Consider the following 19500-nt stretch of genomic DNA (forward strand, 5'->3'; position numbering starts at 1 on the left):
TGTACAAACTTAAATGAGAAAAGATGCATAGTAATTAAACGTCCAAAAAAAAAAACAGATTAAGCGCATATGCACTTTAACTTTATGAGTAAAGGGACCGAAACCCCACAAACAAACAAACATGAAAGGCTTTGATATTGCTCGTTCAAGGAATGCTTGGATTGAATGGTAACCATGTATTATGGAAAGCAGTGTTCAACATATTAAGCGCCTGTCGGTTCTGGATGTCTTGCTGACTCTCGCCGGGTCGCGGGCTGCCGTATATTGGCATCAATCTTGCCAAATGGTCGCGCAAGAACTGCTCGCCAATACGATTGAGGTCAGCGACCACCTTATTCTTCACATAGTCATACCAAGAATCATCCAAATCATATCCTGGATAAGGACCGAGATCAGTCTGCAACGTTATCTGTTAGTTATGTTTCCCTCTAATGGACATTTGTAAACATGAAAAAAAAACAATGTGTTGAACTTACCCTGGGAATATAATCATCCTCTAAGAAGCGAAGGCCGGCACCCATTCTGCGGACTTGGGCCTCAAAGTTTGACTTCACTGGTGGGTCTCTAAGGTACTTGAAGACCAACAAGCACGACTTCAACACCGTCAATTGCTCCTTGAGACTATGACTAGTCATATATGCGTCACGTCGAACCGTTCCACCACCCATCAACTAGATATTTTAGGAACTCTTAGTTAGCCATTTGTCAGGGAGTATTTTTCGCAAAAAATGAGAGTCTGCTAGTAGCTTGAAGGCAACTTACACTCATCTTGACTTTGTTCGTAGGGCTTTCTAGAATGACAAACTCTCCGAGGTTGTTGGCATGATGCTGGATGTTGTTCGGGAATACACCAAGAGCAAGAAGACCGATAGGCCTATATTCGCCGCTATGGTTGGGTTCATAGAACTTTTCTTCCAGACGGTCGCAAGCCCCCCTTCTGCTGGTGTCATAGTTATTGAGTAGCGCGAAAGGTTGTCTGTTGGCGTTATCGGTGACCCAGATCCAAAAAGAGTTGAACTAATTCGGCTTTGTCAATATCTTTTGACGCATAGGATGTTCGTTTGTTCCACACTTACGTTTTGAAGCTCAAGTATATGTTCGGCTATAAACAAGAAACATCAAGAAAGATTAATAAGAACTTCCCCCAAACATTACACGGCGAGATTAAATGTTACTTACTGGCCATGTGAAGATTTCTGCCTTTTCTTTCCGGAGCGGTATCGGTCAATGGGTAGGTTTCCAAGTGAGGAGCTTCATCACAGCCGGTCGCTCTATCATAAACTGTCATACCCCTAACTTGATGTGGCCAAGCCTTGTAGTCACCGGGACCCCAAGTAAAAGCGTTGGTTCTGAACATCTATGTTAGCCCCTGTAAAATGTCATTTTGAAAAGCGGAAGAGGTGTTTATTACATACCCAAATGGGCAAACCTTCTGCAGTCTTCTGCCGTGGAAGGGTCCATATGGTGCTGGGGGTTCCCAATTTGAGACAGCACGCTTTCTTAATAATCCCCGCCTCTCTGCAACTCTGCCAAAATGACGCCAGTACTCCTGGTCGGTCAAATTACCGCCATTATCTTTAAATTTTTGAATTGCTTGACCAACTTCCTCCATGAAAGCGTTCTGCCAATGGTGGTCCTCTGATCTCTTTTTGCGCGAAGCATCGGACGGATCATCTTCTCGGTCTCCGTAAGCATCGGTGAAGGCATCTGCGAAATCGTCTCCAAGTGGTGTATCGCACACATCATTATCATCACCGTCGCCGCCCTCTGGACAGTTGAAGGAGTTTCCGAGGTTATAGAGAAATCCATCGGCACGCTTAGCAAGCGAGCGACGTTTGGTATGGGAGTACTCCTCAATCCCGAGTAGTGATGCTTCGTTTTCGGCCCCCAAGGTTGTGTTATCCCAGATGTATTCTCGCTTTCGCATCTTCTTGTTTGAGCCGGTTCTGAAACTGTAACAAGTTGGGGATGAAATCGTTTTCTTGTTAGTATTGAAAAGACTTAGAACCCTGGCTGACGATACAACATCCTTAAGTCCAGCACTGCCGATGCCCTCGATTTCTCCGGAGAATTTCGCGGACAGGCCCATTTTGACACCGTTACAGCTGGAATCAGACTGGAGGTTGACATTTAGTTCACTTGGGAAGCGACCTTCAATAGACAAAGAAGCGACTGTCGAGTCTCCCTTAAGGCTTCCGACCGAAAGTTGGAGTTGCACATAAGGAGCAATCTTGAAAGTTAGTGTTCCGCTTGCGGCTGCCCCGATCTTCTTATTACCAATGATCTTGAAGGAACCGCCCTTGAAATCTGGGTCGTCATTTGGAACTCCGAGCTTATGATTTGGGAAGGAGTAGCCGTATTTAGAGTTCATTCCTTGCTCCCAATTGACGGTACTATAAGATGATCAATACTTTGTGTCTCTGCGCAATTTGGGTGACACATTGACGATTCGGGAGGGACTTACGCTGATGTGGTCAAGTCACCAGATAAAGACATTCTCGCGCCAATAACGGGCACAACTTCGAGGATTCTATTAAAGTTAGTCATTCCAAGTCGTCTCTGGGATGATGGTTTGTTCAGGTTCACCTACCCTTTGACGTTAAACGCATCACCAATACTATGGTTGGCCTAAGTGTTAGTATCTAATAACGCCGATCTAGGGCCGACTAAATGGGGTCTAATCTTACTTAATGTTCACGTCCACTAAAATCAAAAATGTAAAGGTTAGTTCAAGAAGTACGCAGATGAGGATTTTAAGGCCCGCGGGAGGTAAATGTGATCCTTACCATCTTTGGGGAAGCCAAACGTTGTTTGATCAAACTTGAGGCGTCCAGTCAAGCTCATGTCAAGCCCCATAGTAACAGTGAGATCATGGCCGAAGAAAGCGTACGACTCGTCGAAGTTGATACCACTTGTAGTAAATTTGCCCTATAGTATATGGTGTTAAAATCCGGATTGGCGATTTCGGAATATAGGGCAGCCAACTTACCACAAAACTGGCACCTGCCAAAACCTTAGCAGACCCCTCGACCTTCATTCCTGCAGATGCTTCTGCTTTCAGGCTGCCACCATTGAAGGTACAAGATTTCTCTGCTTTAAACAGCTTTTTCTCAACTTTGAAGTCCCATTTCTTGTCCATCGTTGTGTTGATTTCCCAATCAAAAAGAAGGAGTCCCCAGAGGTGCTCCCAATTTTCCGCTTTTGTCGAATGAAATCTGGGGTGGAGAACACGGGTATCGTGTTCAAGCCAGTTTTCAGCAGTACGTTTTTCGATAACATTTGTTTCCGGGTGTACAGAAAGCATATCCTCCCATGCCTCATACATCTCCTCAACTGTGCGAATGCCATCTGAACGCTTACGGTTATATGGAGCACCTTCCACAAACTGGTCAAAATACTTATATTGTGAAGCGTAGTCCTATATCATAGCGAGAAAGTTAGAGAAGATTCAGAAAACGCAACTTGCAAGCTTGCTAGTGATTAGAATATGTAGGCGATTTGACTGAAGTACTTACGATTCGGACAGAGACATCGCTTGCAGCTCTCTTGCGTCTAGTGAAACAGGTCAGTACCGTCGATGGCGGACACGTCAGGGACAGTCAATATGAACATACAAGTGAAAATTGTAGTCGAAAGCAAACTCGTAAACCTCGGAAGTGACATCTCTTGGGAGAAGGCGACCTGGCAAAGTCTGATCTTCGGCTTTCTTGAGATGCACAGCCCTAACGTAACGATCACCTGTACACTTTTCGCAAGTTAGTCTCGTAGTTATTTCGAAGGTGCATTAGTTAGGAGTACTTACGTGGAAAGGCATCTTGATAAACGTTCCCTCTACACCCCCATCAAGTTTGAAAATTCGGTTACAGTTTTCAGGATCCCCTCGGCAGACGGCTTTGGCCTTATGAATGCCATTGTCACCTTTACGTATTTTGGGGCAGTCGAAAAGCTCCATATGCGATCCGTCTCGCTTGGAAAATGTGCTGACATCGTCCGCAGGTCCTGTGGAGTCACCCATGTGGTTAGTCTCAATTTAACTGCGTCCGCTTTTAGAATATCGTTCTCGGACGAATAGAAAGATATCAAGGGGATAGTTTTGATTTTTTTCAGTCACACTTACCAACGACGATAACCATAGCAAATGGTCCTTGTCTGGGGTTGGGGACGGAGTTATCATGGAGGACGAGGCCAAATGCCTAGATATTATAGTTAGCACTGCAGAACTAAATGTAATTCCTGATCTTAATTCAAAAGAGATAAGATTGCACTTACTGGATCATAGTCGGTTGGGGGGAGAGTTGGGAAAACCATCTCCAACTTCACCGGAAGGAAATTGGAATACCCCTTAGGAGCATTGCAACATAGCGCACGTTCTCTGCCCCATCTGCATGTACCACCAGCATCACCTCTTGAAGATGTTCGTAACTGAATTTGATCTAATTTGCAAACTGGCTCTACACAATCGGCACCATGTCCCGACCAGTTGCAAGTTTTCACACCCTTTCGAGTTTGATTAGCAGATTGAAGGTAGAGTTCATGAAGCAGCGATGCGACAACTTACAGATTTCTTTGTGCAGCAAAACGGTTTAGAAACACCCTTTTTGCAACCGTTGTATTCCTTCCCGCCTTCAACGAGCACAGTTTTATCACCCATAGCGCTGCAGTCAGCACCACAGGCGCCGTAGTCGCATGCTTGAACAATTTTGGTGTTTTCCACCTCACAGCAGAACGCTCGCAATCCCCTAAGAAAGAATTCCACTTGTCAGTACGCCGAATATTACGTAGAAAAGCTACCCCTTCTGTTTCCTTTCTTTCTTCCTTTCTTCTGTTCTCCTCGCCGCTTTTACCTTCTCTTCCCTGTATCAGGGGTGATGGGATCCGTAAAGAACAACTTACTTCAGGCAGGAGTGTTTGTTATCTCCCTGATTGTCGTTAACCATGAAAACTTCTCCATCATGGCATCTACCGTTACAATGGCCCTCGTTACCTCGCCAATGGCACTTAATCTTATTCGGGCGACTGGCGAATGGGCAGCACAAGCTTCGCTGTTTGCTACCACCGCATCTTTTTGGGTCGAAGTCGGCATTGGGATCATGAAGTCTATCCTTATGAGCATTATAAATCTTATCCGTGATCGGGAGGTAACCAGCTGCACAAGCTGTCCCGCAGATACCGGTAACGTAACAGTCTCTCGGCAGTAAGTCTGATTCCGGGACGTTCTGGAACTCATTCGTGGTGAGTACGCTTTGTCCGGTAACGGCCTTAATGGCGTTCCATTGTGTATCATCTTGATCAACAGCCCAGATAAGGAGGCCACTATATCCGAGAGATTAGTGATGAATTTTACGAAATATTGACGTAAAGCGTTAATGGGTTCGGAACTCACTTCAAGCCTCTTTTGTTTCCGAAGCTCACTTTTGCTTCGAAAGTGGATTTGTCATCATAACTAATCCAGTTACCGCTACCCCAAGTAAGGTATTTCACTTCAGCAGTTTTGTCATATTTTGGCTTTGCTCCACCAGCTAGTTTGAAAGGGATCAACGTTAGTAAAATGCCCCAGTATAGGCCTATCAACCCCAGAGGCCGTTTTCGATTAGTACTTACATGCGGCAATCAGAGATTGGATCTCTTTGTAAGATAAGATTCCGGCGGTATCGGTACATGGACCGGCATCAGCGGGCCCTTCGAAAGCGCACCCAGGATCGGAGCATCCGGCATTCTTTAATTTGAAACTCCGACCGTAGAAGCCGAAACCCAAGTGAACCTTATTAGAGGGAACCTTAGTTCTCCAGAAGAGATCAAGGGCCACTAGAAATGAACTGTTAGAGTCTAGAAAAGATAAAGAAGCAAAGTCGCAACTTACGGTCAATTTCGGTCATATTAGTATGCCCTAAAACTTGTGCACCAATTGGATTGGTACTATCCCAGATACCATGCAGATCATAACTCATAACATTAATGAAGTCGACCTGGAATTTACGTATTAGTACAAGATCGAAATTTGGTTGCGAAATAATATAGTAGGGGTCGCATAATATTTCTTACATTAGGGTGAATCTTTTCCAGGTCAAACCATCTCAGGTACCAGAAGGAAGTTGGTGCTGTGAAACTAAGACCGAACTATAGAAATCTGCATTAGTATAGATCTTTAGCATGATTAATGGTTCACACAAGCTAACTTTTTTAGGATGAGCTTTGAAAGCATCATTGGTCTCCTTCATAAGGGCAACATAGTCTAAAGCATAGGAAATGAATCAGTATCCACATTTTTATATGTTCGGTAAAACACTTATCAGAGGTGGTGATTGCATACTCTCAACGTCGGCTTTGTGGCCGCCGCGATCTGGTGCACCTGGGTACTCCCTATATTATGCGTGTTTTAGCTGGATGAGCTTAGTTTATGGGAGGAAAGGCAAAAGTTGACATACCAGTCAAGATCACAGCCATCGAATCCATACTGAATCATAAATTTGATGATGCTATTGATGAACTTCTTTCTCTTGGCCTGCGTTGATGCCAGATCTGAGAAGACTGGTTGCCAGATTGTACCATTCTGACCAATTACGATGTTAGCGATAATTCACTCTGTAAACATATTCCCATGGGATTTCGCTTCATTAAGGCGCCAACTTGAAAACTTACATCATTGAAAGTCCATCCGCCAACACTAATCCAGACTTCGAGGCCTGGATATGTGCTTTTCAGAGCAGTTGTACGGGAAAATAGTTTTGGGTCGGTATTTGGCATTGGAATGATATCTATAAAGAGCGGGTAAGTTCAGCAATGGCGTTATCACGAGGATGGTGTATATTGACAAATGCATACCATAGCTGTCCGGCGTGACAAAAGCGAAGGCGAAGTTTAAATGGGTCATTCCAGAAGCTGGGACTTCCTCTGGCTGCATTCTGCTACATGTCTTCGAAGTGGCTGCCCAGGATTCATAGTACCCGATGACATTCTTCCTTACATTACCACCACCACTAGGGCGGTTGACTTTTCCGCAATTACTTTGACAGCTGTCATCGCAGAATTCGGTAGTAGTACCGCAGAAACCATGCTGACCTTTATGGTTGTTCACAAGTAATTAGATATATCCTAACATGCATGGAACTCGACCGCATAGGCGATATGGCCTTGGCGACTATAGAGTACTACCAGTCATAAATCAGGTTTTACTTACTACAACAGACGTTCAATGGACATGTTTTGCCTACTGGCTCGGCATACTGCCCGCACTCAGCTTTAGCATCGCAATTGGAGCTACAGCCTGTACCGCAACTTAGAGGTCCATAGCCGCACCACCCGCTGAAATTCAGAAAAATTAGTATTCTTGTCTTCGTACAAACTACCCCTCAATTGCATATCCTCGAATTTTCACTTACGAAGGACCGCAACATGCTCCATTATGGCACGGTCTGCCTGGACCGCATGTATAGTCTTGACGCTTGTTCAGACCGGCGTGTACTTTAGCATTCGACGGATTTTGCGTTATAGCATTGGCGTGCTCAGGGTCAGTAATTTCATAGCGTTTTGCGTGGTGTCGGTGACGATATTGACGAGGGCCAGTTGCGATGGCATCGACTACTCCGGAGAGTGCTACGATGACCGCTAGGCCTCGTAGAAACAGAGATCTCATGATTGATGAGAACTACAATGGCATCAGAATGCCATGTAAACTACAAAAGGATACGTCTATACTGGAACTTTACAAAAGGTAAAAGGAGATAGACATTATTGAAGGAAAAAGATTGAAAAAGATCTCTTGCGGTATCAGAAATAAAGATACGCTAGCTCAGAGCTGTCGGTAGTTGGCTCTCTTCTAGATAAGATGGTAGCGCGAACGAAGATACAAAAGGATATACTACCATACCGAAGAGATTTACTTTGATCATATCATGAGCTCACCTAGAATCATATCTGCCGATATAATCGCGGGCGGTGATACCAAGTCTGCTTGATTGGAAGTTTTATGAATTATGTACAAGGGTAGCTTGCCAAATCAAAATATCCTTGCTGCATATGCAATTTCCGCTGGATATCTTCTAAGACCAGGTTTCGTGTCAGGGATTAGTTCCTCGGTGGCCATGCATGGTATCGGTTGCTTGGAATTTTTCACATGCTGGAACTTCGCAACTAGTCGAGTCGCTGCTCTTTCAGCGTTGGACTTCCCGCGCGGGCCGCGAGTCAGAATAGCATTGTTTGCACACCGATGATATCAGAGTAAATGTTTTCATTAAGAGGCAAATTCAGGGATTCTGCAGAACTCGATATTACATTCATCTGGTTATACCTGCCTTTTCGCTTAATTCGGACGAGTTTCGCGAACTCGGGTCATATATTTCATTGTCTGACACGATAATGAAAATTCTTCCCTTTTCCATGGCCGTACAATCGTCAGATATCGTATCTATATATTAAAAACGATATATAACAGCAATGCCACGAACCTTGTACAGCTATGCTTCGGCTTCGGCCGGATGGGTAATAAGTTCAATGCAATGATCGCCGGTACCTCAAGAGGGGCATGATTTTCATCCAACTTATCAGCTGTATTATACCTATAAGAGCCGAATATACTTCTGGGTGTCAGGATGAGATCAAACAGCATGTCGGCATTGATTGGACGTGATAAAGTACCAGTTTAAAATCCCAGTTTGTCGCTGATTTGGACAATCTATCTGATACCTTGGCGCTGACCTTGACGTTTAACTTGGCGTAATATGCATATGCATGCGGGGAGTAATTTCTGGCGAGAGGAACCCCCATGCGAATCGACCGCACTATGTCATTGAAATCCGTCATGATGCAGATTTGTACGGGTGAAGCCCTCGCTAGGATGGCGCCTTACCCGAAACCCCTGAATCGTGTTTGTCGGAACCTGCGTTCCGCACGTTTCTAGACTAGTTCCACGCTAGCATTCACGCGAAAGTGGCGTAATCTTTTGGCTTGTGTTGGAAGAACGCGGAAAACGTGAAAACACGGTTGGTAACGTTGGGGATGGGTGTACCATGGCCAAAGTTTGGAAGTTTCTTGGAGATCGGTTTTTCAAGTGGCTAACTAAGTAATTACTGTGTTTAATCTTTGATCAGAGCGTGGGAACGAGACTAAGCTAGAAAATACCCACAGCATGCCAATTCAAGGCGATAGACAAGATTTGAGGTAACTACAAAACTCCATGTAAACATTTTCCCATAGATCTACTGCCGAATGGGAGAGTTTTGCCCTTAAAATTTGACAATTCGGGCAAGGTGCTTCAACCCGATGCTTTGACATGATACTAAGTTGATCGGCTAGCAAGGTACCATCGAGAGAGAAACGCACCTGCATATTCCCGCTTTCCCATGCAGAATGCATACAGCGGGCCCACATGCACACAGCAAGCAGGGATAGGCCCCCATGAGATTTCGGCAGTTAGTTACGAGAGGCAAAATTTGTACGCCCACAACGAACTCGATCAACATCAGAAACAAATCTATCCCGCGGTTAAATGTCAATTGTTGCCTATCTCCAAGCCGTTAAAAACGGCAATCAAAACCTTTCCTATCGGAGAAGGCGCGGGCCGGGCTGCTCTGGTGGGCCACTCCACTTTGTGTCTCAAAATGTTTCTGACAGGCTTATTTTCTCGTCGCCCGTTACCCGGTATAATCTGAGAGAGCGTTTGGAAAATTCAGCATGGAGGGGGCTCTTCTACCCATGCCTTGTCAAAGCTATTCAATGTATATTATAGTTGACATGGGGTGGATTGGTATTGCGATAATCAACTGTCCCGATATCCGTAAGGAGGGGCCTCGTCAATGTGGGAGCTCTCTTAACCCAGTCGACGTCTTCACCCTCCAAATTATGCTTCGGCACTTCATTTTTGGACTTAACTCGGTCAGCGTGTAGGAAGGATCTTACACAGGGAGGTAAGTTGCTCTTTTGCATCGTCAACCCTAGAACCAGCACGCCTGTGTTCAACTTATCCATTCTAGACTACTTGCTAAAAACTTAAGTTATCTTAGTTCACCATATTCACTAGATCAAGGACATCAGCTATCCCGATGATATGCTGATTCTCGAGCGTCTATCATCCTCAATCACGACCTCTTTGCCATTGTCTTCGAACTTCTAAAGGTAGAAGACATGAGATCAACAACCCTTCTAGTGCTTCTTTGCGCTAGCAAAGCCGTATTTGCGCAAGTCAACTTATACTGGGAAGACTTCACGGAGAAAGGTGCTAGCAGCGCATGTAATACTGCGCTTCTTGCGGCGATATCTTCGTGCCCAGATGAACTTGCTAGCGAACCTAACTCGCAAGAATTCGATGAAACCGTCTTGACATCTTTATGTTCGACTGCTTGCGGTAACAGTTTGAACGCCTATATCAACAATGTGCGAACCGCCTGCGGAACCTGGGTTTATATCGACGGGGCCACGACTCTTGCATATTCAGCTGTATCGCTAGCCAATTACTACGCCTACGGACGAACTTTGAATTGTATAAAGGATGCGTACGTCATGATTCGGCCCAGTCCCCAAGATGAAGATATCTCCCACTTCCAGGATTACAGATGGGGAGTTACAAGAATATGCACTAATGATAATCTTCGTTCACAGGCAGGGCAGTTGGTGCGCCAAATCTACGAGTGAAATTACACCCGCTCCGACTGGAGTTGCTGCATTGTGTAAAGAATGTATGTTGATCTCATATGGGTCGGTTGGGCTCAAAAAGTAGTGCATATGCATATCCATGGTCTTTGAGTGCGCTAACATCCAGTTTTGGGGGCATATCCAGGCCTCCTGAAGAACCAGCAAGCCGTCCTGAACTCTGAATTCGGCTATGAGGACTCCTTGAATGCGGACTTCTCAGCCATCAAATCCAGTTGCTCTGTGACTGGATACCCAATCATTAAACCGACGCCCGTAATACTTAATAGCACAACCACGTTTCCTGAAGTCACTCCAACATGTTTGGGAACCACGATCCCGATCCCTGCTGGAGCAAACTGTACCGATATATCCTCGCAGAACCGTATTAGCACTCTCAATTTGCTGCAGGCAAATAACATCGGGGAGGGCTGCGGCGATTTCCCCACCTCTGGCAGTTTATGCCTACCTGATATTGGACGATGCAACGTCTACCGGGTCAAAGCGAATGATACCTGTAATAGCGTCGCTTATGGCCTGAACCAGGGTGTCACCGCGGTTATGCTCCAAAGCTGGAACCCCGGTATTGATGCCTGGTGCCGAAACTTCGATGGCGGCTATTTTATTGGTCAAGATATCTGTGTCAGGTACTTAATTCTTCTAGTCTTAGAATACTTTTCTTATCATCCGCTCCACAGATCGATAGTTGAAAACTGACTAATATATTTACCGGTAATTACTTACAGCAATCCATATGGTCCGTTTACCATTCCGTCAATAACCGATCCGGGAACCTCCCAGATATCTACTGCTTCTACTGTTGTGTAAGTATAGTAGCCGCCGTCCCAGAACTTGGTAGCGTATCCATATGTCGCTTGTCAATTAACTCTCATCTTTTTCAATTAAGCCCGATTCCGACGAGCTTAGCACCCGATGTCAACACCCGATGCGGAAGGTATTATCAAGTCGCTCTCGGAGATAATTGCAATCTTGTCGTCCAGAGGAACGGTATTTCCATGGAAGACTTTATCTTCTTGAACCCAATGATCAACTCGAATTGCACGAATCTGTGGGCGAATTATAACTACTGTATCTTGCCCGTGGGAACAAGTATGTACTGCAGGAGCTAAACCCACCCGCAAATTAAAGCACAGATTCCTAACCGGGGTTATTACAATTTATAGTCACAACATATAGCGGACATCCTCTGAGTATTGAGACTAATACCGCCCCGCCAACTACATTCAACTGGGACTCGCTAACCACGACTACTGAGGGTCCAGTAGCAACTGGAAGCCCGATGCCACTGGCTAACGGAACCCGTCTTGATTGTGCATACTACTTTGGTAGTGGCGAGTACTCAAAGAGCTGCGCAGACGCAGCAGCCCAGTACGGAGTCAAGCAGGAGGATATTGAACAATGGAATCAAGCATTGACGCCCGGCGAAACTTGTTCTTTCGCCATTGGCTACCAGTATTGTGTTTCAATTGGAGATCTAGGTATAATCATTCTCTTCCCGCAAGCCGACCGTCAAATTTGTGATCAGAAATACTTACTATCAATTGTTTGCTCTAGCACTACCCGAGAAAGAGGAGGGAGGACCCATCCCGGCGCCCGGCCCTGTTCAGGAAGGCGTTGTTTCCCCCTGCTTCCAGTGGGCGAAAAACGGTGAGTGCACATGAGGAACATGAAATTAGAGTTGAAGTCTAACATTACAATATTAGTCAAGGATACTTGTGTCAACTTCGTAAATAAGAAAGGCATATCGCTAGCCCACTTTAAGGAATGGAACCCAGCAGTCGGCTCTGATTGCCAGAATCTCTGGACGGACACTTGGTATTGCGTGTGGGGTCCAGACTACGATGGCAATGATGCATGGCCGCAGACTGGAGAACTTGTCACTACTTTGATCCCCTCACCTACGTCGACAACCTCCAGGTCCACAACCACGACCCCGAATATTCCCGGTCCAACACGAGAAGGAACTGCAGCAAACTGCAGCAAATGGGCCTTATCCAGTAAGAATAGTCAAGCTCGCCCGTCCCTTATAGTTTATGCTGTGCCACTAACATAAATTGATATCCTCAGACACCTCATGCGCGAACATCCTCTCGCAAAATGGAATCACAATCGCACAGTTCTATGCTTGGAACCCTACCGTGGGCTCGGACTGCGCTGGTATGTGGGCGGACTATGCCTATTGTGTTGGTGTCTCCGGAACATCGACGACCACTTCCCGAACTACGACAACCACTACTCCCGGAACTACTACAACAACATCAAGAGTGACCACCACAAGCTCCGGCGCTATTCCTGGTCCTACCAGAGAAGGAACCATATCAACTTGTAATAAGTGGCGGCTGTCGGGTAAGTTCTGAAGATGTCTCTTCTGCCAATATTTTGTGGCAAATATATTCGTATCACAGATTACTAACTTATAGCTTCCTAATGTAAAAGACACGAGCTGCGCCAACATCCTCTCCCAAGCAGGCATCACCATTGCTCAATTCTACGCATGGAACCCTACTGTAAATTCAGACTGCACAGGCATGTGGCCTGATTATGCTTATTGCATCGGCGTTTCTGGCGCAACGACAACTACCAGCAGGGTTACTACAACAAGCTCAGCGGCTATACCCGGCCCGACCCGTGATGGTACCGCGACAAATTGCACTCGGTGGAGACTTGCTAGTAAGTACTTTTCTATCAATCATTAAAAAAAAAGAGACACAAAGATTATATATATTTCGGCTGTAAGCAGTATGTCATCAGGTACTAACTTTGTGTGTCCCCCTTTTGCAGCGGGTATAACATGCGCGGGTATTCTCGCAGAAGCCGGCATCACCATAGCCCAATTCTATCAATGGAATCCCTCCGTAGGTTCGGATTGTAGTCTTATGTGGGCAGATTACGCCTATTGTACACGTGTTGGATAAAAAGATACGGTTTGAAATAGTGTGTTGGAAAACATATATTTACATATTTCTTGGCAATTTACTGCTTTTACATTTGAGCAATTAATTTTTTATTGTTACTGTCTATTGGTTACGCATTGGAATTTAGCTGTTTTAAGACGAAGAGGCTGGAGAGGAAATTGTAATAGTCGGGTGAGGCCAGGCCGAGAACCAACAATTGCGTAAATGGTCTTGTCAGGGAACATCTTCCCGCGTGTCGTTAACTCTCAATCCACTGACTAATACATCTTTTGCGTCTTGCAATTATGCCAGAATCAGTAATACCACCCGTTTAAATTAGCAATGTCACACAGAATTGCTTATTTTTAGTTTAGTTCCGAAAGCGCGACGGAGAGGGCCATTTTCCGTTCCTTAGCCTAACTAACAGTACTAAAAACGGTTGGAAGAAAAAGAAAAGAAGGAAATAAGGCAAAAGAGTGAAAAATTAAGGCTTCCATACTGGAAGCGGAAGAGCTAAAGTACAGCCAACTTGCTAGCCACATTCGATTAGACGGGAACCTTAACAACTAAACTTGGATTTTCGTTAGTCCCAAGCCAACAAAAGTACCCGACTTTAAGCTAAAAGTTCTTCTAATATCTACTTGCTCGCTTTCGGCTAGTCCTGAACCGTTGTTTGTAATATTTATACCTAGATTTGTGGGCTTGAAAGCTGTAAAGTCGAAACATTCGGGGAAGTCACACACCTGCCGCGGGTAAAGGGGCGAAGGCATCTATATCACCATCAAGCTCGCGTGATTCAGGAAATTGCCACGGTAACTATCATTAGAATGCCTTGAAGCCTAATCAGTTGATTCATATTCGTACGATCTCTACCTATTTTTGCGCGAATATAGAAAACGCGTTAACGGGCGTGGAGAATGAAAGAAGAAACTTAGGACTAATTAATAAGCCGATGCTTGAGCATTCATTCCTTCGACCATTTGGTCTTCAAAAGGGGCATAAGCCGGGCTTTTGAAGCTGCCTTGATTGGTCGTTTGAATTTTTCTATTGAAGTCAGAAGTTTAATACGGTCGTCTGGATTCATGTATTCTTTAGGGTAGATGTTTATTATTCTATTTACTACATTTTTGTCGCTATAAAACTTTCCATGAAGTGCTAAATTACCAGGCAACAACCAAAACAGAAAACGAAAAAAAATATGTTCGAACTTGACAAAATAAGAAGAGCTTAATCATATATATAATGTAAAATATGAAGGGTGGCAGCGTGTAAGTCTGTCAAAAACAGATTTTGATCGAGTTATATAGCCGCCGTAAGCTATGCTCCGACATGAACGTAAGCAGCCCATATCAGAGGGCTGTTAATCTCCATTTTGTCCGGTTCTGGGTAGCCAAAGGGCCGTACACGCCTTAAATCCTCTTGCGCTCTCCCCTTTCCTTTACCACGGACTTCTTCTTCTTCTTCAAATGCGGCATGCCTTTGTCTATCGCGTAAATATGCGCGATCTCGAAGAAGTCTCGAAGCTTTGTGCACGCCCAACGCGACTCCTAAATCATTCCCAATTTCTCTTCCAAGGATCGTTTCATATATCGCTTTGGCAGCGTCGACACAATATTCATCCGATACTTCCCAGAGCGTTCCGACCACATGCCTGAAACCGGCGAGTTGAAATGAAGTTACGAGATGTAGACCTTCATCATATAACTTTTTTGCGCTATTATTGCCCGTTGAACATGCCGATAGATATGCCAACCAAGGAGCGCTCGAGTTTCTCCTGAAGTCTAATTTCGTTAGATCTTCGGCCGTTAGCGGTTTATTTGCCCAGTCTTTGGTCAATAAAGAGCTTTGTGAGGGATCTTGAGCGTCGGATTGTCCATGCCCGGCAAAGTGAAAGATTGAGCAATCGTTAATGGAGTTCAAGACGTCATATCGACAGGGCTGATCAAGTCTTATACTTTCGATTGGATGAGGATGATGAAAAAGACCTTGAAGCATATCTATCTCGTCCCTAACAAACCTTAAGCTTGAATGACCAGGGGTCTCGTCCATTGCTACTAGTAAACTTTTGACCGATCCTGTTTCTGGGTTGGCTTGCCAGTCGTTCTGACGGGAGTATAGAAGCGATTTGATGGATGAACAATAGGAGGATATCGCCCTATCGATAACGGTATCTGTTGAATTTTGACCGAGGTGGTGGCCTGCTGCATGGATAGGTAACAAGCTCAATTTTCCAGTCGGAATCCACCAGACGTGAGGCCAATCGTTGCCCTCTGATGGTGGGGCAATAAATCCTAAACTATCAAGGATAGGACCCGCAGCCACATTCCAAAGCCACATCAGAATTCCTAGGATCTCACTAGTTCCATTTGTAGATAGGGCTGCTTTAAAAACCTTGATCTTTTTGTCCAAGTCGGATTTATTCAGCTTCGGAAGATCAATCGATCGTATAGAAGCCGTTTCAATGAGTATCGCTTCTGAAGAGAACCAACTGACGTTAATAATAATCATGGGCCCTGAATTCGCCGCTATCCTCAATTGGTGTTCCTCAGGAAGAAGCAAGAAGTTACCAAAATTTGGCAGGAGTCTGATTTGGTCGATAAGCTTGTTGAGTTCAATATTAGTACGGTGACGAAGTTCTTGAAGGCGGGTTTCATCTACGCTAGAAGTTTGATTGTCATCGACAAATTTAGGATTAGCTGAAATGGAGAGTGGTGAGTCGAGTATTTCTCGAAACTTTTCGAATTGAGCCGCCATCTCAGGGTGGTATAGCTTTAGCTCCGTCAAATCAGATCTCATTTCCAATCTTAGACCTGTTATGGCTCCCCGGCCCAGTTCCAAAACCCGAATCGCGTTATATGCACCCCCTCCACTGAAGAGAGTAAAACTAGCAGAACAAGAGGCCACCCAAGAATGCTTCCCGATATGTATTTGTTGTTCCCGCTGATCCAATTGGCGAGACGGCATCAAAGGAAAAAGCTTCGCGCTCAACTCAGCAAAGCGCACGGCTTCATCCAGGTTACCCCCGATCATGAACAAGTATGATACATGAATAGCTGCAAGGATGCGTTCACTAATTCCTGCTGATGAAAGCAATGCTACTTCTTGATAATAACGGCAGGCCGAAGCGAGGTCATTTAGGATCCCGAGAAATGAGTCTAGGACGCCAAGTGAGCCCTTGTCGTCGGTGCATTTTTCTTCGTTCAGCCTATGTCCAAACCTGAATTCCAAAAACCTCGCATGCGACAAGGTGAAACTTCCCCTCAATTGATGGCCCTCATGTACCGCCATCAGCGCCTCCCTTGACCGATCGATAGCCTCGTCTAAATCTTCCCGATTGTTGGTTTTCGAGTACCTCTGGCAGAATAGTTCGGCGAGCTTTCTGCTACTGAGAGCATATGGAACTTGGTAAAAGTTACTACTCCAGTTACGAAACTTCTTTTGTGCATTTGCGGCAAGCAATTCCCGCAGAGCAGTTTGCTTCTGGATGTATGTCTGCAACTCCTCAAGATTTAAGTTCTGAGAATAGTTGGGTGTTGTGAGAAAGTCGTGCATGTCGACAAGAGTGTTGTTCAAAGTTTGGTCATGAGATTGAGCGTCGTATCGTTGATCATCCAGACCATTGGGTGAAGGCCTCGCAACGCTTCCAGATCTTGAACCTTCCAACGCAGCTTCAATAGCCTTTTGAACATTCTCGGATTTGTCATAACGTCCATATCTTTGGACATGTCGAGAGACTGCCAAGAGCTGTTTCGCCATCAATTCCAGCCCCTGGGAATTCGGAGGCATATTTTCCAGAGCTTGTAGTTTAAGTTCGACTACTGCGTCGCAATCTTTTAGACTCCCAATTTTACCCCTTCTGATCAGTAAGAGAGCAGACAATAGGTGTAAAACTTCATTTTTACGCTCGTCACAATCAGGTATTAGCTCCCTGGCTCCCTGGCTCCTATCTATCGCTATCTGAAGGTCGGATAGGTCTCCTGTGTTTTGGAATCTATCGTAAAAAAGGAATGCCTGGTAGTATAACAGTATTCCCTTATCCTCCTGAGAAGAGTAGGAAAATGCTGCCTGGTACGCATCGATAGCCGCCTGGAAGTCTCGCGGGTTGTTCGTTTGTTGGTATCGAGTTTTGATCGGCAGTATGAGGTAGTGTAGGGCCCCCCGCCCGAGCGAGTACGAGAATCCAGGGTCTTCAATCCCTTTAGAAAGGTCAATAGCAAAGAACTGTTCACTTGCGCTGATGGCGAGCTGTAGGGCTGCGGCGTTGTTGCTTTCTTCGAAGTTCTGCATATATCGTTCAATAACATCGACGCTGACTTGTAATTGGCACAAAAAGAGTACTCTCTGCCTCTCTCTTAAAACAAACTCAAAGTCTCCATCCTGGAGTATTGCTTCTAACGCATTTTCCAATGCTCTGAACTTAAGCATCTTTATCAGGTCTTGTAGTTCAGCGTCACGTTGTCGGCCTTCCCAAAGCTCTAGCTTCCCCAAACCTTGAGCCCTAAATATCGCCTGTTCAAGGTCCGACAAGGAGTGCGTGCAATTGTATTTTTTCAACAACATGACAACGATATTTTTCCAACAGGGGAAGTAGGCCAGTTTTTTGGCGTCCGCGCCTGTTATAGCTACCATATTCATATCGATTGCCTTGTCAAGGTCTTCGACAAGGCCTGTTCGCGTAAATATAAAGTAGTATATGTAACCGAGAAGTCTAGCCTCCGGGATACCGGTTTCCGACTTAGGCACAGCCTCCAGATGGAGGACGACTTCGTACAGCCCCTGCAATTCCATATCGACGAAAGCTGAAACGAATATGAGACCACCAAGATCTATTTCATGGAAGTGTTCCAGCTGCGAGTCTAGAGTTTTCGGGGGCTTGGCGAAGTTTCTTAGGATATCCGCATCTCTCGCGCAAGAAAGAAGATCAGAAGATGGAAGAGCTGGGCAGTTGGGCTTCGTCGAAGTCTCAGCTTGATCATCTGAGTCGCAAGTGCCAGGGTCGTCACTAAGCAAAGCCGGCTCGCCGCCCTCAGAGTCGATGGTGTGTTTAACATATGGAAGTACAGTCGCCCCAAGGTCCCTAATAGTTTTCATCAAAGACCAAAGATTATCCTATAAAAAATTATTAGACACATTCTATACAAGGTCTCGACATTGATGGGGCTTGTTTACTTTCTCAGACTTCTCTCCTTCACTTTCTACCTCTTCTAATTGTTGATCAGAGCCTAACGTAAAAGGTTCTGAATCATCCGCCAGCTTTACGGAAGTATCATCAACCTTCGAGGAAGGAGACGAAGTTCTCGCCTCGGTTCTTGCTGACGTAGTAGCACTAGCGCTGGAGGAACCCCCCCAGGATAGCTGCTACCCGACATTGCGATCACTTAAATCTACGAATCTTTAGGCTTGGATTAGGGCTTGGATGTACTATTTAGTCGGCTAAAAAATGGTTAGAGTCATTAGAATTACTATTTTAATGTTGCGAAAGATTTAGAGGGTCACCTTCAACGCTGAGTACCAATTGGCAATCTGTGTAGACTGTTCGTCTGAAGGCGGTGCACCGTGATCGATTATCAAGAATTATCGCAACACATAGCGTGAATCGGTTTTAGGGCATGCGGGATCTCTGGTTGCTAGTTAGGGGCAGACTTAGTCTCGTATCCAGACGTTGGCTTCGACAACACAAAATAGAAAAGGGCAGATTGTTCAAAGGCTTGCTTTATAGACTTGGGCTGGTCTTGAGCTAATCCAGGTACGAGAATATCCAGTACGAAATTGGATCAATTAAATATTTTACATTCTGACTAACGGGTCAAAGTTAACTGTGTATATTAAGTGTTGTTGTGTGGATATATAGTATACGTGCATGTGGGTTGAAGTCAAGGCATACGTGTCAGCCTGCGCGAGCCATTCCGGTAACCAAACGAACATCAGCGTCCAAGATCCTCAGTTATTACAATCTTTATTC

General features: G+C 45.1%; 3 protein-coding genes across 3 annotated transcripts; 1 reads left to right on the forward strand and 2 right to left on the reverse strand.

Moving 5' to 3' along the window:
* Nucleotides 1-145: 145 nt before the first annotated feature.
* AOL_s00006g492 (uncharacterized protein) lies at nucleotides 146-7633 on the reverse strand (the record flags this gene model as incomplete). The annotated part of the gene is made up of 29 exons (XM_011119801.1): nucleotides 146-397; nucleotides 477-671; nucleotides 763-1017; nucleotides 1077-1102; nucleotides 1180-1349; nucleotides 1416-2393; nucleotides 2465-2530; nucleotides 2591-2617; nucleotides 2688-2703; nucleotides 2787-2928; nucleotides 2990-3418; nucleotides 3516-3552; nucleotides 3615-3745; nucleotides 3803-3999; nucleotides 4118-4193; nucleotides 4270-4497; nucleotides 4559-4739; nucleotides 4894-5313; nucleotides 5384-5519; nucleotides 5602-5805; nucleotides 5861-5966; nucleotides 6043-6117; nucleotides 6177-6232; nucleotides 6311-6360; nucleotides 6426-6550; nucleotides 6640-6755; nucleotides 6823-7059; nucleotides 7178-7302; nucleotides 7380-7633. The coding sequence occupies 29 exons, from the start codon at nucleotides 7631-7633 to the stop codon at nucleotides 146-148; spliced, it is 5310 nt and encodes a 1769-aa protein (XP_011118103.1).
* Nucleotides 7634-10119: 2486 nt separating this feature from the next.
* AOL_s00006g493 (uncharacterized protein) lies at nucleotides 10120-13559 on the forward strand (the record flags this gene model as incomplete). Its single annotated transcript, XM_011119802.1, has 11 exons — nucleotides 10120-10487; nucleotides 10594-10670; nucleotides 10772-11270; nucleotides 11370-11447; nucleotides 11531-11733; nucleotides 11808-12122; nucleotides 12199-12291; nucleotides 12348-12641; nucleotides 12712-12990; nucleotides 13081-13314; nucleotides 13426-13559. The coding sequence occupies 11 exons, from the start codon at nucleotides 10120-10122 to the stop codon at nucleotides 13557-13559; spliced, it is 2574 nt and encodes an 857-aa protein (XP_011118104.1).
* Nucleotides 13560-14855: 1296 nt separating this feature from the next.
* On the reverse strand, nucleotides 14856-18907 carry AOL_s00006g494 (uncharacterized protein; the record flags this gene model as incomplete). Its single annotated transcript, XM_011119803.1, has 3 exons — nucleotides 14856-18647; nucleotides 18708-18791; nucleotides 18866-18907. The coding sequence occupies 3 exons, from the start codon at nucleotides 18905-18907 to the stop codon at nucleotides 14856-14858; spliced, it is 3918 nt and encodes a 1305-aa protein (XP_011118105.1).
* Nucleotides 18908-19500: the final 593 nt, after the last annotated feature.

The sequence above is a fragment of the Orbilia oligospora genome (assembly GCF_000225545.1).
Source record: "Orbilia oligospora ATCC 24927 unplaced genomic scaffold scaffold00006, whole genome shotgun sequence".
In the NCBI taxonomy this organism is placed as follows: domain Eukaryota; kingdom Fungi; phylum Ascomycota; class Orbiliomycetes; order Orbiliales; family Orbiliaceae; genus Orbilia; species Orbilia oligospora.